The following is a 16,799-nucleotide window of genomic DNA, read 5'->3' as shown; positions in this document are numbered from 1 at the left end:
CCCAACCCCAGACTATGATGTGCTTTGATGTATTTGTTTCTGAGCTGACAGGAAAATGAAGACGTGCAAGGCAATTATCTCACTTTGATTACAGTCTGTGGTTCCTCCTCGTCTTGGGGAGGGGCCGTATCTCCTCGCTGGCAAACATGCTCTGAATGCAGGAGGAGCCAAGTTTAGTTGCCACAGGTCGTCCTCGACTCACAGCCATTTGTTTAGCAACCAAAGTGGCAATGACACTGAAAAAAATGGCGTGACCAGTTTTCACATTTACAACCATTGCAACATCCCCACAGTCATGTGATCAAAATTATTTAGGAGTCTTGCAGCATCCTATGAGGTCATGTGATTGCCGTTTATGACCTTCCCAGTCAGCTTCTGACAAGCAAATTCAATAAAGTTTCACTTAACAACCGCATGATTCATTTAACCCTGGCATAAAAGGTCATAGAATCAGGGGTGACAACAATCGTCTTGCTTAGCAACGAAATTTCCAGTTCCAAATGTGGTCCAAAGTCGAGGACTGCTGTAGTACTTTCCACAGAAAGACCTCAGATTACAAGGGTGAGGAAACATCTCACTGTGATAGCTGCAGCAATCCAAAACAGTCCACACTACAGGATACACATCAAGACGCTGTCTCTCAAATTGCAGCGGCTTCATACAACCAAAGCTTCTCTAGATTGAACTACCATACTCCAGATTACAGGTAGTCCTTGATTTAGAACGCACACTCTAGCCCAAAATTTATGGTGCTAAGTAAGACAGTTGTCAGGTGAATTTTGCCCCATTTTACAACCTTTCCTGCTACAGTTGTTAAGTTAATCCCTGCATTTGTTAAGTTAGTAATGCAGTTGGTTAAATGTATCTGCCTTCTCCATTGACTTTGTTTGTTAGAAGGTTGCAAAAGAGGATCACACGATCCCAAGACACTGCAACCGTCATAAACATGAGTCAGTTGCCAAGCATGAATTTTGATCACATGATCATGAGGATGCCACAATGGTTGTTAACTGTGAAAAACGATCACAAGTCACTTTTTTCTGTACCGTTGTAGCTTCGAACGGTCTGAACTGTTATAAATTGAGGACTACCTGGACTGTCTTCCAAACTTACCTGGATTATCTGGGCAGCTGCTTCAGGCGTTCCTTGGCGTAGATCCTGACCATTTATAGACAGGACTTTATCGTTCTGACGCAGCTTCCCATTCTTGGCTGCCAACCCTCCGTCTAACAGGTCCAGAATAAAGATCCCAGGCCCGTCTGTTTTTCTGATCAGTTTAATGCCGAGGGGTTCGGATCGGTCTCTTTTGACGAGGATAACATGGACCACTTCCTGGTTCACGACCGGGGGAGCCGTCCGGTTGGTAAAGCCCTTTTCTTGGAGCACGAGGAAATGGAGCTCATCACAGGGTTGGCGCAAGAGCGAGATGGCTTGGCAGTGGGTCACACTGCTGATGTTCACACCATTCACCTGGGAGAAGGACAGAAAGAAGGGCTGGTCAGAAGATGGTTTCCTAAAGGTCCTTCTCTCAGGATACCCTTCCCTCCTCTGTGTACTACGGCAAAAGAAAATGAAAGAATGTAAGCACTGTAGGAAGGAAATCCTACAAAAAACTGTCAGGACTGCCATCCTGCTACCCTATGCATTGCTTGCTGGCAGCCTACCATGCTTGAAGGGGAGGGAGAGCTGCAGGGCAGGATAAAGGAGGGCTTAGCATGAGAGGAATCGGCCGTTCCAAGGTCTCAAGGTCACGCTGTGGAATGCAGAATCAATCACCCCGCAAAGGCAGGGACCGTTGCCCAAACAATTTGTTGGCACCTGATTGGACACTCGATGATAACTAGGGGAAAAGGTGGGAACAAGGAAAAAGTTAACCATATGCTTTGGGCACGAAAGCCTCAGATCTAGCTTTGCTTCTTCTGTAACTACTTGGCTTTAGTAAAGTGTAATTTTTGCAAACCATGGCCTCGAAAGTGTTTCTTTTCTCTCATAAAAATCAGAAAAAGTAAACCAGAAAAGTTGCAAAGATTCTTAATACACCATGGTTCATTCAAAAGCACTGCCCAGCTTCCACACTTCCTGACACCGTACCTATTTTATGGCTTCCACTCCTCTCTCTCCTCCATGCTTTACAAGTAGTCCTCAGCTTACAACCATTCATTTAGTGACAGTTCAAAATTACAATGGCACTGAAAAAAGTAACTTATAATTTCTCACACAACTGTTGCAGCATCCCCATGATCACATGATCAAAATTCAAATGCTTGCCAGCTGGTTCCCATTTATGACATTCCAGTGTCCCAAGGCCATGTGATCCCCTTCTGCGACCCTCTGACAAGCAAAGTCAAGGGGGAAGCCAGATTCATTTAGCAACCGGGTTACTAATTTAACAATTGCAGTGATTCACTTAACAACTGTGGCAAGAAAAGTTGTAAAATGAGGCAAATCCCTTAACAACTGGGCTCAATTGTGGTTGTAAATCAAGGACTACCTGTACAACCTTAAAAAATCCAAGTCTGATGATATCACTAGCTTTTAACTCTGATTAAAATCTGCTACAGCTAAATGTTGTGTAGAAATGTATAGTTTATAGGGGGCAAAACAGCTTATTGTTATGTAGAAATTTATAGTGCACAGGGAGGAGAATAGAGGGGTGGTAAAGTATGATATAATACAATGTGGATGGACTTCACCTTGGGGAAGTCATGGGGAGGGAGGGTTTGGGGGGGTTAGGGAGGGATGGGGGGGGGGAATGGGGGAAAAATGTTGTTTGTAAAACTTTTTCAATAAAAAAAAAAAAATCTGCTACAGCCGATTACCAACTGGTCATTTTACCATGAGGTTTTAACCATAGCAAACCCACCTCTAGGATGTGGTCTCCAGGTGCGAGTTTCCCATCGGCAGCCACCACGGAATCCTGAAATATCTCTTGCACAACGATGTTCCCGAGAGGAGTGTCTTTACCACCAACTATACGCATGCCAAGCTCTTCCTCGGGGGCCTCTCGGTGGATTTCGATGGTGTTTGTCTCCGCCACAAGACTCGCTCTCTGAGGTAAATCTGACAGAGAAGTCAGAAAGTGCATGAATGAAGAGGAAGGCCTGGATTTGTAACAACGTACAGCAAATATGAGCAACCTGCATCCATCCCATCCTTTCTCACCAGTGATCCTGCAATCTCCAGCTTGGTGAAGGTGGAATTTTGGCTGCTTGAGGAACCGTCTCACACTGATGGGACTGACCCACCCCGTCCCACCGGCAGAGGAGCATTCTGCAGGTCCCATCAGTCAAGGAATGCCAGCTGGTGGGGTCCAGAAGGGCCTTCTCGGCTGTGGCTCCTGTCCTTTGGGACCTCTTAACCCCTGAGATGACATGGGCTCCCACCCTCCTGATTTTTCATAAGAGCCTGAAGCCCTGGCTCTGCCTAATGGCTTGGAGACCCCCGTGGGGGAGCTTCACACTAGAAGTGGCTGACTAATTAAAAGCTAATCCCACCTCCCATTCCTCCCCCATGTATCCAGCTCCCTTGTCGCTGTCTTGTGTTCATTATTTTAATTTATCTGCTTTGTCATTTTATATCTGAAGATTTTCATGCTTGTTAATGTTCTTATCCTGTACACCGCCAAAGATAGGCATTAAATAAATTTCTTAATAATTAAATAAATACTAAATTTTGTATCTAGAATTTGTCCTTCCTTCTTTCTAGAAGCTAACCTTGGAATTACTTGACTTCAGGCATCTGAAATGTACTTTGGAAAGCTTTTCCAAAGTACATTTCAGACGCCTGAAGTTGATGAAAAACTTTTCCAAAGTAGAAAACTGTGGAAAAACTTTCAACCACTACTTCTGAGCAAAGATATGCAAGTCAAAGTATGCCCTTCTGTTATTACGGATGAAAACTACATGACACAATTTTCAAACTGAACAACACAATTGCATAGTGCTATTCCATCAACACAAGTATAATCATAACAGAATACATTTATTTATGCAATATTTGCAAACTTTTAAGGTTTTTGTAATTATACAGAAATCCATACAGAGATCTACCATAAATCCCAAAATGCCTTCTGGCCAGTTATACTCAAATCAAATTTTTTGACTAATATGGAATTTTTCCTGGATATCTTAAAATCCTTAAAAGGAACATGAAACGGAAAAGCAAGGCAAATATATATTTTAGTTGTTGAGGGCACTTTGCCTCCTTGTTTCATCAACGAGTATCAATGTCAGAAGTGCCACCTCACTGCCAGTCTGCCATGAACCCTCGGGGGCGGCTGGAAGAGGGGGCAAGGCCTTAGGGGAAAGGGGAACTGAACTGTGAGAACCCAGAAGTCTTCAAGGCCGTTTCCCTGGGAGAAGAATGGCAACAAGTAGAGTGAATGTTTCCAAAGCATCTCTTTTTAGATTGATTGGACATTGAGAGACAAGCAATGGGAAGGAACCAAGGGAGGAAAGTTAACTGGGAAAACCTGGCACGCAAAGCCTTAGGCTCTACTGCAAAGCTTTGCTCTACTGCAATTCACATGGCTCCAAGTAAAATATACCTTTTTCAACAAATGGAGTTAGGGATCATTTTTACTTAGAAATTAATCAGTTGAGGCAGTTAATCTGACGATTAATTGTACAAATATAGTCCATTCACGACAATGGCCCATGGACAGAAGTTACAGGGATCAAATGAAAAGTAATGCCTCCAAGGTAGTAAATTGCCAATAGATAACACTTGTGAGCTCTGGCATGTTCTTCAGCATTTGCTATTGGTTCTCCTGCTTGAGCAGGGGGTTGGACTAGAAGACCTCCAGGGTCCTTTCCAACTCTGTGATTCTGTTATTCTTTCACTTCAGTTAGGGGAATTTGCTGTGTGAAAAGGTTGTGCTGTTTTTATTCATGAAATGGAAGCCTGCAGTGAATACTCCTCAAAGGGCTGTGACTGAATTCTTAACTGCCAAAGGACTCCCTCCAGTTGAAATCCACTGCCCTATGAAGACCGTTTACGGCGATTTCATTGACAGGAGTATTGTGCATCATTTGGTCAAAAAAAAAAAAATGCAGAGATAGATTTTTGCACACGAGAAAGGCTGATAACTGGTGAGAGACAATCAACATATCACTCTCAAAGGGACACTGTGTCAAGCTTGGCATTTCACAGGAATGTGTGGGTCGTATCACCGATGTTCTTCAATATTGGAAGGCTTGTGCAAAGATGAAAAGCGGGTGGGTGAGATGAAAGCTTCACAGTTGAAAATTGCTAGTCCAAGCCTAGATCATTTTGTTATTCTAGCAAGCCGCTCTGATGGGATAAATGATTTTAATTTGGTTTTAATGGGGTTTTAAAATTGGTTTTAAAATGAGAGTTTTAAATTCGGCCTGTGATTTAATTATTTTAATCTGCTTTTAAATTCTATTTTGTACATTGTTTTATTACGGCTGTTCACCGCCCTGAGTCCTTCGGGAGAAGGGCGGTATATAAATTAAATTAAATAAATAAATAAATAAATAAATTTCAGACAAGTGGCTGTCCAGTCTCTTCTTGAAGATTGCCAACAACGGAGCACCCACAATTTCTGGAGACAAGCCGTTCCACTGATTCATTGTTCTCGCAGTCAGGAAGTTTCTCCTTAGTTCTAGGTTGCTTCTCTCCTTGATAGGTTTCCACCTATTGCTTCTTGTCCTGCCCTCAGGTGCTTTGGAGAATAGCTTGACTCCCTCCTTCTTTGTGGCAGCCCCTCAAATAGTGGAAGACTGCTATTATGCCACCCCTAATTCTTCTCTGTCAGATGTAAATGCCTTATTCTCTAATGTGTAAATAATGTATATATGGAACATCAGGGGTTAACTTATTACTTGAGCTTTAATGTATTCATATTTTACCACTCCCATTCCTGGCTCCGCCCCTTGTATATAAAAGGAGCCATCCTCCCCATTTTCCTTGCTTCTATCTTGAATATTCAGCGAATATAGAATGCCTATTATGATTAAAGAGAATTATATTTAAACCTATAACTTCTATTATCTTTATTGAGTCTGATCCTGAAAATATTGCAACAAGCTGGTAGCAGAGGATGGTTAATTGACTCAATAAGTAATTAAAAATGTCCAAGAAAGATAGGCCCAACACCAGGGCCTACAGCAAAGAAATAGAAACTGATCAAGAGATGATCAACGAATCCACTAATGCGATTTCGAGAGAATCCGAAGAATACACCACTGAAGAAGAAGAACTGATGAGTGAAAATAACGACCAGGAAGAAATCGAGATAGAAAATAACGAACTCAGGTCAGAAATATTAAAAATACTAAAAAGCCAAAAGAATGATGAAAGCCTCATCGCGGACCTCCAGGAGATGCTGAGGAACAGCGGAGCAGCGAGAGAGAAAAACGTCATTAAAGAAAAACCCAAAGATCAAAAAACTGTGAGTGAAATGACTACTGAGAAAATAGTTGTAAAAAAGAAAAGATGTGACCCCGCGCGAAATTTTGAACGGCAGCCATCTTGGTTTCAACGAACTTCAAAAGAGAGTGAAGCAGAGCCAATCAAAACGCTCAGTTCAAAATTTCTGGCGCGAAAAACACTATCAGACGAAGAAAGTGAAAAAGAAGTCTCAAACTCTTCAGATGAACCAAAATCAGAAAGTGAAGACGATTTAACAAAGTCTCAAGTAAAGTCAGCAATGAAAACGCTTTTTGCTGCCTTTGGGCCAAGATTGAAAATCTCCAAGACATCGACGAAGAAGCAAGAAATCAAACCGACAACTCAAGACCTGCACGCTCCCATCCTGACTTCGAAAACGACGACACCCGAGCCCAGAGAGCCATGCCGATTCCGCCCTACACCGCAGACAGAATCGAGTGCCAGCACACACAAGAGAAAGAGAAGAACCGCCGCCATCACCAAAGCCCCAAAAACCGAGCCAGAGACCGACTCATCTGAAGAGGAGCGGATCGAGAGAGCTGAAATGGAGAGAACCTTCTACAACGGCGCCAAAGAAGAAATGAGCAACGCGCATGTGCAAAACTACGTAGACGGCCCCGAAAGACTTGAACTGGCCAGAGAACCGCGCAGACTCGTTACAAGCATCCCAATGCCGTTCTGTAATTTCCTGCACTTGAGAGACCACGGACTGCCTCAGGTTGTAAGTAATGGACAAAATAATGTGGGGAACTTACCCAGTGACTTCCCAAAACTTAGAGTTGATGGCATTAATTTACAAGAGTGGTACCAACAGCTTCAGGTTATTTTTATGAAAGAAAATTTACTATTCTTTATAACTAGTCCTCCAAGAAGACCTTGGACTTTAAAAATAGACTGTTTACATCATAGAGCATTTTTCATAATAATTTCTAGCGTGTCTCCTGCAATGTATCATAGCATCAAACCAAACCTAACTGTATCAGAAATAATTCAATGCATGTTTAATCTATTTCACAGCGATAGCGTAGCCACAACCACAAGAATGTCTAAGGATTTCTTTTCTTCTAGAGTGAAACCAGGGGTTTCTATAAGTGAACATTTGATAAATCTAAACAAAATAAGAGCTGAGCTGCAATTGAGGGGGGAAGTGATTTCAGATCAAACTATGAAAAGTGTTATTATCAATTCACTTGATCCATCATGGGATAGCTTTATGTCACACTTAGATACCATTAATTTGGGATATTTATCAATAGAAAGTCTATCTAACAAATTGATAGCAGAAGACAATTCAAGAAAAAATCGTTCCAGTAACCAAACAGAACACAAATCTTTTAGGAAAGTAGTCTTTCAAGATAAATATAATGAAGCCTTTAGATGCCACAATTGTAGATCCAGGGAACACAGTAGAAGAGACTGTCCCAAAGTCCCAAGGGAGAGACATAGGTCAGAATATAGGAGCAAATACAATTACAGACAATCTTCCACAGATAGACACAAATATAGAAGTCCACCAAACTACAGAGAAAGTAGAGGGGGTAGAGAAAATTCAAAAGAGAGAAAATCTGGGTCACTAAATGGGCTAAATAAACAAGACAGCACCAAAACACAACAAGATGAGAACAATAATTGGCTTATTGATTCTGGTGCAACAAATCACACCACTAATAACAAAAGTATATTATCTTCATTTACAGAAGATAAGTTTGTGATAAAGGTAGCTAATCAAGAAAAGGTTCAAGTATTAGGCAGAGGAAATGTGACCTTGCCTGGTTTAGGGAAAATAGAGGGGGTATTATTAATCCCAGAAATACCTCACAACATACTAAGTGCTATAAAACTAAGCAGAGAATCTGACATCAATATAGTTTTCTCAAAGGGGAAAGCAACTATAGAAAAGAACAAAACAAATGTAGGCACTGTGATGATAAAAGGGGGTCTACCCTATCTGATAACCAAAGAAAGATGGTTACATAACATTGATTCAAATATGGAAGATTGTATTGAAGCAGATGATGAAAATGTCAATAACAGTGACAATGATGAATGTAAATTAACTCATGATAACAAAAATACACACAATGAGAAGAAACCAAAAATAGGTAAACCAATTCATGATGAGTGTGCTCATATCTTACATAGGAAGTTAGGACATGCTAGCTTTCCTGTAGTACAAAAAATGACTGAACACGCAGAAGGTGTAAAAATAAAAAATTGTGAAAATTATTTAGAATGCTCAGTATGTAAATCCACCAAACTAAAAACCAATCCTAGACCAAAAAAATCTAACAGATCAACTAACAATATTTTTGATTTGGTACATATGGATTTAGTTGGTCCATTAACTCCATCAATTACCTATAGAAAACGTTACTTCCTAACAATAGTGGATGATTACAGTCGCTATGGTTTTGTTTACACATTAAAGCACAAGGATGAAACTTTTCAGAAATTTAAGGAATTCTACAAACGCATAGAAACACAACATAATATCAGAATAAAACAAATTATGACAGATAGGGGATGTGAATTCATGTCTAAAGAATTCTCCCAATGGTTAAAGGATAGAGGGATGCTACATTTCACGTCCAATCCATTTTCTGCCTTTCAAAATGGGATTGCAGAGAGAAAGAACTCCACACTACAAACCATGATTAGATGCACATTAGAGGATGCTGGTTTAGGCAAACAATTTTGGTCAGAAGCCTTACATTATTCAAATTACACTCAAAATAGAACATGGTCCAGTATTGTGAATAAGACACCATATGAGGTGATGTACAATAGAAAACCTAAATTAGCACACATGCACATATTTGGAGTTACTGCAGACGTGCACATACCTAAACAATTGAGGAGAAAGGGAGAAAACGTATCCAGGAGATTAAGATTCATGGGATACGAAACTGGAACCAAAGGGTACAGATTCATCGATAATAATAACAAATTTATAGTATCCAGAACAGCTGTGTTTCATGAGCAGGCCAATTGGTCTAAGTTGCACCTTAATGAAATTTTTCCTAATAAAAGCAAAGATAATATATCTTGCGAGGAAGGAACAACAGAAAATCAAAATATTAACAAAAGTAAGAACAAAACCAAAACTTGGACAAATAGTCAGCATAAAATAAAGACAGACACATTAACAAAAAAGGAAGCCAGATATTTGCATGACAACCATAGCAAACCTGAAAGAAATATTAGAAATAATAGAAACCAAATACCAAATAAATACAAAGATTATATCATGCATATGGATGGAGAACAAATAACACCTAATACATATGAGGAAGTATTGAAACTTCCCCGTGAAGAAAGAGAAAAATGGGAACTAGCTATGGAAAAAGAAATGAAAAGTTTACAAGGATTAAATGTATTCACACCTGCGATCGCACCTAAGGATAAAACAATTATAGGTACCAGGTGGATTTATAAAATTAAGAATTTAGAAGGAGGTAATACCTTATACAAGGCCAGACTAGTTGCACAAGGTTATGCACAAAAATATCCAGAAGACTATACTGACACATATTCACCCACAGTGAGAACAGAGAGTGTCAAAACAGCTCTTGTAGTAGCATCTGCACTCAATCTAGACGTGTTTCAATATGACATACAGACTGCATACTTACATGCAAAATTAGATAAGGAAATATATGTAAGAGCACCACACAGTCAATACACTAATAAGAACGAAATTTGGTTACTAAATAAGAGTCTGTACGGATTGAAGCAATCTGGCAAAAGATGGTACGATTGTTTGGTAAAAGTACTAAAGACCATGGATTTCAACGCCACCATTGCTGATAACTGTTTCTTTGTAAAAAGGAGTAATGATCATATTGAATTTGTATTAATTTATGTGGATGATATTTTATATATTGGAAAGCATAAAGAGAGCAGGGAAATCTTTGTAAATAAGTTAAACGAACACTTCTCATTGAAATCACTAGGTAAAGTGAATAAATACCTTGGTGTACAAATTAACAAAACAAAAAGGGGATTCAAACTTACTCAAAAAGATAAAATCATTGAACTCCTAAACAAATGTAACTTAAATAATGCCAAAACATGTGACACACCTATGCAAACTGATTTTCTTAGAAACAATGATGAATCTTCCCCTGAGTTTAAAGACAACACATTTTACAGATCAGTTATAGGTTCACTCCTTTATATATCTAATTGGACTAGGCCAGATATTGCATTACCTCTCAATTTATTGTCAAGATATGTTAGCAAACCAACCTTGTATCATTGGGAAGCTGTCAAAAGAATTTTAAGATATCTGAAAAGTACATTAGATTTTTGTTTAATATTGGAACCCAATAATGACAAAGAACCAAAAATTACTTGTTATGCTGATGCAGATTGGGCTGGTGATACATCATGCAGAAAGAGTACTTCTGGTTATGTTTTTCTATTGAACGATTGTCCAGTTTACTGGTATACTGGTAAACAAGAACTGGTAGCCACCTCTACCACAGAAGCAGAATATGTTTGCTTGTCTAAAGCTGCAAATAACCTTGTATGGTTCAATGATTTGATCACAGATGTTTGGAAGAAACCTACTTTACCATTTATTATGCATGAAGATAATAAAGCGGCCATTGAAATTTCTAGATCCGATGCAATTGGACAAAGGTCCAGGCATATTGATATAAAATTTAAGCACGTGAGACAACTATCTCAAGACGGATTCATCAAAGCAATACATTGTGATACTTCTGAACAATTAGCTGACATATTAACAAAACCCTTACCTTCTAAACAACACAAATATTTAACTTCTAAATTATATGTATTATATTGTCCTGAATCTGAATGTAACTGGTGTTGTATAACGAACCGGCATTTAGAGGGGGATTTGTCAGATGTAAATGCCTTATTCTCTAATGTGTAAATAATGTATATATGGAACATCAGGGGTTAACTTATTACTTGAGCTTTAATGTATTCATATTTTACCACTCCCATTCCTGGCTCCGCCCCTTGTATATAAAAGGAGCCATCCTCCCCATTTTCCTTGCTTCTATCTTGAATATTCAGCGAATATAGAATGCCTATTATGATTAAAGAGAATTATATTTAAACCTATAACTTCTATTATCTTTATTGAGTCTGATCCTGAAAATATTGCAACATTCTCTTTGTTAGGCTAGTAATACCTGATTCCTGCAACGATTTTCATGTTATGAGAATGAAAGAACCGCAGGGTCTTTGGTGCTCTCTGAGGCGGATTGATTGTTTGCAGATTTTCATTATCATCATCCACCCTAGTGGTTGAACTCCAGTGTTCTACCCTGAGCGACATGCATTATTTCCCCATGGGAATGAAAGAAGTAATGAGAAGGAAGAGAAGGAATTTCTTCACAGCATTGTGACAGCTGACAGAACATGGGATCATTTTTTTTATTTATTTTTATGTATTTATTTCTATCCCGCCTTTATTTTATATGAATGACTCAAGACAACAAACATACCTGATGCTCCTTCCGCCTGCTATTTCTTCCAACAACAACCACCCTGTGAGGTGAGTTAGTCTGAGAGATACTGATTGGCCCTAGGTCACCCAACCAGCTTTCATGCCCAAGGCAGGACTAGAATTCACGGTCTCCCAGTTTCTAGTCTAGTGCCTTAACCACTAGACCGACCTTGGAAATGAGTATCAATTCACATAATGTAATTACAAAGGTTCTGGGAGGGGGGGAAATAAGCCTAAGATTTGTGAAAAAAATTCATGGTGATAATTTTCTGGGATGCATATTATTATTCACAAGGACTTCCTTGAATTTGGAACCATTATCAATTCAGAGCAGTGTGCTGCAATGCTTGACATTTTGAAACGACGATTAAGTTCAGAATCACCAGAAGGAAATTGAGCTGCAGCAAAGCCAGACTAGTCACACACTTCACGAACCACCCAAGAGGAGAATTTGAACATTTGAACCTCACTATTTTAATTCCCTACAGCTGGGGTCTCCAAACTTGGCAACTTTAAGACTTGTGGACTTCAACTCCCAGAATTCCACAAGACTTAAAGCTGCCAAGGGAAAAGGAGAAAAACCCAAAACAATGTCTTTGAAAGGTAAGTTTCATCACATTCTGAGAATCCACGGAACTAGAGGATAAACACAATTTTGTACGTCAAAATTACAGATTTGTTATCTATCAAATCAGTGGGTATTTATTAAGGTAGTCCTCGATTTACAACCAAATTGAACCTGAAATTTCAGTCATAAATCATGATGGACATCAAGCAGGTGACTATGTGACATCATCTGATTTTATGATCTTGTTTGCGGCGGTTGTTAAACATGGACATAATTCACTAAAGGGGTAATTTTTTTGCCAGAAACCGGAAGTAAATGCTGGTTTCTGGCAGAAACTTCATAAATTGTGATACATGATTGTGGGCTGCTGCAAATGGCCATACATGCAGGCCGGTTGCCAAGCACTCAGAGGGCGGTCACATGACCAGGGAGTTCAGAACTTCAAATCTGAGTCATAAGTTCCTTTTTCAGGATCCGTTGTGACTTCGTACAGTTGTCTGCTGGACTGCCTGTACAGATAGTCCTCAACTTACAACCATTTGTTTAGTGATCATTTGAAGTTACAATGGCACTGAAAAAAGTGACTTATGACCATTTTCACACTTACGACTGTTACAGCACCCCCTTGATCACATGATCAAAATCCAGATGCTTGGCAACTGACTTGTATTTATGACGGTTTAGGACGGTTTATGACGGTTGAATTGTCCCAGGGTCATGTGATCCCCTTTTGCAAACTTCTGACAAGCAAAGTCAATGGGGAAGCCAGATTCACTTAACAACCATGTTATTAACTTAACGACTGCAGTGATTTACTTAATAACAGCGGGAGGAAAGGTTGTAAAATGGGGCAAAATTCACTTGCTTAGCAATGGAAATTTGGGGTTCAGTTGTGATCGTATGTTGAGCACTACCTGTACACAGAAGACACGACAGAAGACCTCAATATAATTTCTCTGCAAAAATTGGGTTGGGGGTGTTACTTGGAACCCTGACATTGGGTATGTCTAGTCTGGTGAAAAGAAGGGCTAGGTGTGACATGTTAGCAGTGTTCCAATATTTGAGGGGCTGCCACAAAGAAGCGGGGTCAACTTATTTTCCAAAACACCTGAAGGCAAGATAAGAAGCAATGGTTGGAAACTATTGGAGAGAACTAAGTACTTTATTGTAACCTAGAACGAAAAAGAAATTTCCTGACAGTGAGAACTGCTTGGCTTCAGAAGTTGTGGATGCTCCATCGCGGGAGACTTTTAAGAAGAGGCTGGACAATCATTCATCTGGAATGGTAAAGGATCTCCTGCTTGTGCAGGGGGTTGGACTACAAAACCTCCAAGGTTCCTTCCAACTCTGTTTTTCAGTTCCATTATTCTGGAAATTTGCTCACATGCGCTCCCACATCAGCCTTCATTTCTCTACAAGTTTAAGAGAGGCCTACCTTCTTCACTCCCATCAAAGGCTGGGTTAACCAGCCCAGGATCTGGGGTCTCTGGTGACACAACGGCAGCTACCGAGCCTCCAGTGGCTGAAGAGGACACTCCATTTGATACTTCGGGATCCTTGACAGCCTTTGTTTCCAGCCTAGAAAGAGAATCTCCCTTCATCCTGGACCGAGGATGCCTCTTCCTTTCCAGGCGCTCCATGTATTTCTTGAAGCCAGGACACCTGCATTAGACAGCAAACACCAATTCCCAAAAGAGCTCCATGTCAGTCCTCTCACACCCTAAATTAACCACCTGAAATATTTTTGTAACTTGTGTCTGAGTTTGGGTGGACAGGGATGCTTTTTAAGAAAAGCAAAAGTTTAATAAGTGCAGCAGAAAGTCTAGAGCACAAGTGTGCAACCATGGCAAAGTCTTCCACACTTAAACTCCCAGAATTCTGCCAGCATAGACAGCTAGGGAATTCTGGGAGTTGAAGTCCACACATTAAGGCTGTCAAGGTTGGACATACATGCTCTAGAGCTGTGATGGCGAACCTGTGGCATGTGTAGCCATATCAGTGGGCATACCAGCTCAGCTCTGGCGCACATGCGCGTGCTGGCCAGCTGATTTTCGGGCCTTCTGGGCCCACCAGAAGTAGGGAAACAGGTTGTTTCCTGCCTCCGGAGGGCCTGGGGAGGGTGGGGAAGGCCCGTTTTTCTTTCTCACCTGGCTCCAGATCCTCTCTATGCACCTGGAGAGGGCGAAAACAGCCTTCCCCCTCGGAGGCCCTCCGGAAGCCTGAACTCCCAACTCCCGGTTGGACAGGAAGTGACTTTTTTGCTGTCCCCAGCCTCCAGAGACTCCTAGAGAAGCCTCCGGAGGCTGGGGACAGCAAAAAAGTCACTTCCTGTCCAACTAGGAGTTGGGAAATGGGCCCTTTCAGGCCTCCGGAGGGTCTCCGAGGGGGAGGGGAAGGCTGTTTCCACCCTCCCCAGATGCATAGAGAGGATCTGGAGCCAGGTGAGAAAGAAAAACGGGCCTACCGGGCCATCATGTGCCAGGAGCGGGGGGCAAGGGGGGTTGCACACGTATGCGCAGAGCGGGGCTCAGACATGGGTGTGGGAACACACGTGCGCAAACCTCCACCGTCCCCCCTCCTGGCACGCGATGACAAAAAGGTTAGCCATCACTGCTCTAGAGAGAAAGGAATTAGAACAGTTGCTAATGAAACCCTGATCTTTCAAATATACAGTGATACCTCAGTACTCATCATTAATTGGTTCCAGGAGGCACAGTGAGTACCAAAAATGAAGAGTACTAAACAATTTTTTCCCATAAAGAATAATGTAAATAAATGCAATGCATTCCCAAACCAAAGACGATGCACATTTTTAAGGCAATGTAAATAAAAAAATGGGATTGTATATCATTATTTGCATGAGAAATAAACCTAAAAATTAATAAATACTTAGATTAAATAAAATAAAAATGTCACTTAAAGTACTGATGAAAAAAGCACAAACATACTCAAAATGACCACAGAAGCTAAGATAACACTGCAAGGGGATGTGCACAGGGCAAGGCCTACCATGTCATAAGCGTGAAAACATCTTTTCACGTCATAAGGGTGTAAAACATATGATCCTTTGTTTTGGCTGGAAAAGATAGCAAGTTACAAGGCAGCCAACACTGACAAGTTCTAGCTTACACATATTTACAAGACCGCCTTCCGCCACCGATGGCCTCCCATTGACCAGTACGCTCCCACAGAGAGGGGCTCCTCAGGGTGCTGTCAGTAAAACAATGCCGACTGGCGGCCCCCAGGGGGAGACCCTTCTCTGTGGGGGCACCTACCCTCTGGAATGAGCTGCCCCTGGAGATACGGCGGATCCCGGATCTTCGCACCTTTCGCCGTGCCCTAAAGACGTTTTTATTCCAACAAGCCGGGCTGGCCTAATTCTTTTAAATTCTTTTAATTTTTAAATTGTTTAATTATGGGTCTTAATTCAGGTGTGCTTTTAATTGTGGGCCAAATTAATTTAATTGGATTTTAATAGTGTTTTTAAATTTTGTATTTCTTGTGTTTTATTTGTTGGCTGTTCACCGCCCCGAGTCCTTCAGGAGAAGGGCGGTATATAAATATAAACAATAAAATAAATACCAAACAAATGATGAGTACATGTAGTTCAACTTACAACAATTCATTTAGTGACCGTTCAAAGTTACAACGGCACTGAAAAAAGTGACTTATGGCCACTTCTCACACTTATGACCATTGCAGCATCCCCGTGGACACATGATAAAAATTTGAACACTTGGCACGTGATTCATATTTACGACGAATGCAGTGTCCCAGGATCATCTGATCAGCTTTTGCAACCTTCTGGCAAGCAATCTGCAGTGAGTCACTTAACAAGAAAAGCTGCAAAATGGGGCAAAATTCACTGCTGTCTCGCTTAACAACAGAATTTTGTGACTCAACTGTGATCATAAATCAACCTATACTGGGATAACATTTTCACATCAAAATGCATTTAATATGACACTCGACAAGTTTCAAAGCAGACAAGTACCAAGGTATGACTGTATACTATTTTTGAGATATAAGTAAGTAGGTGAGCCTGAGAAGAAGCAGGCACATTGGCAATCTATAGTTTTTTAAAAAATGCTTCTTATATGTACAATTTCCTTAAGTGAATTTATAAATAGTTGGAGTTTTACCTTGAGCCAAATATGTTTTTTTCAAACTATCACATTCCTTCTAAAACTTTCAAGTACCAAAAAAGTGCAGATTAATACTTCCAGAAACATCGGGAGTGTCCATCAATGGAGATTTTAAAGAAGAGACTGGATAGATTATCTAAAATGGCATAGAGTCTCCTGCTTTAACAGGAAGTTGCACTAGAATTAT

General features: G+C 40.6%; 1 protein-coding gene across 1 annotated transcript in view; it reads right to left on the bottom strand.

Annotated features, from left to right (window-relative positions):
• LOC139322637 (ligand of Numb protein X 2-like) overlaps positions 1-14,085 on the bottom strand; it is a 28,896-nt gene extending 14,811 nt beyond the window's left edge. The window contains exons 1-3 of the mRNA XM_070951794.1: positions 13,903-14,085; positions 2,864-3,060; positions 1,114-1,470 (exon numbers count right to left, since the gene is read on the bottom strand). Of these exons, the coding sequence (XP_070807895.1) occupies positions 1,114-1,470; positions 2,864-3,060; positions 13,903-14,068 (720 nt within the window). The 5' untranslated portion in view covers positions 14,069-14,085. The remainder of the gene's footprint in view (positions 1-1,113; positions 1,471-2,863; positions 3,061-13,902) is intronic.
• Between the last annotated feature and the right edge of the window lie 2,714 nt (positions 14,086-16,799).

This window comes from Pituophis catenifer, unplaced genomic scaffold, assembly GCF_029215685.1.
Source record: "Pituophis catenifer annectens isolate HBS135680 unplaced genomic scaffold, rPitCat1.0.hap2 SCAF_11, whole genome shotgun sequence".
Taxonomy (NCBI): Eukaryota; Metazoa; Chordata; class Lepidosauria; order Squamata; family Colubridae; genus Pituophis; species Pituophis catenifer.
The sequence above is the reverse complement of the archived record's forward strand: the minus strand, read 5'-3'. Positions and strand labels throughout refer to the sequence as shown.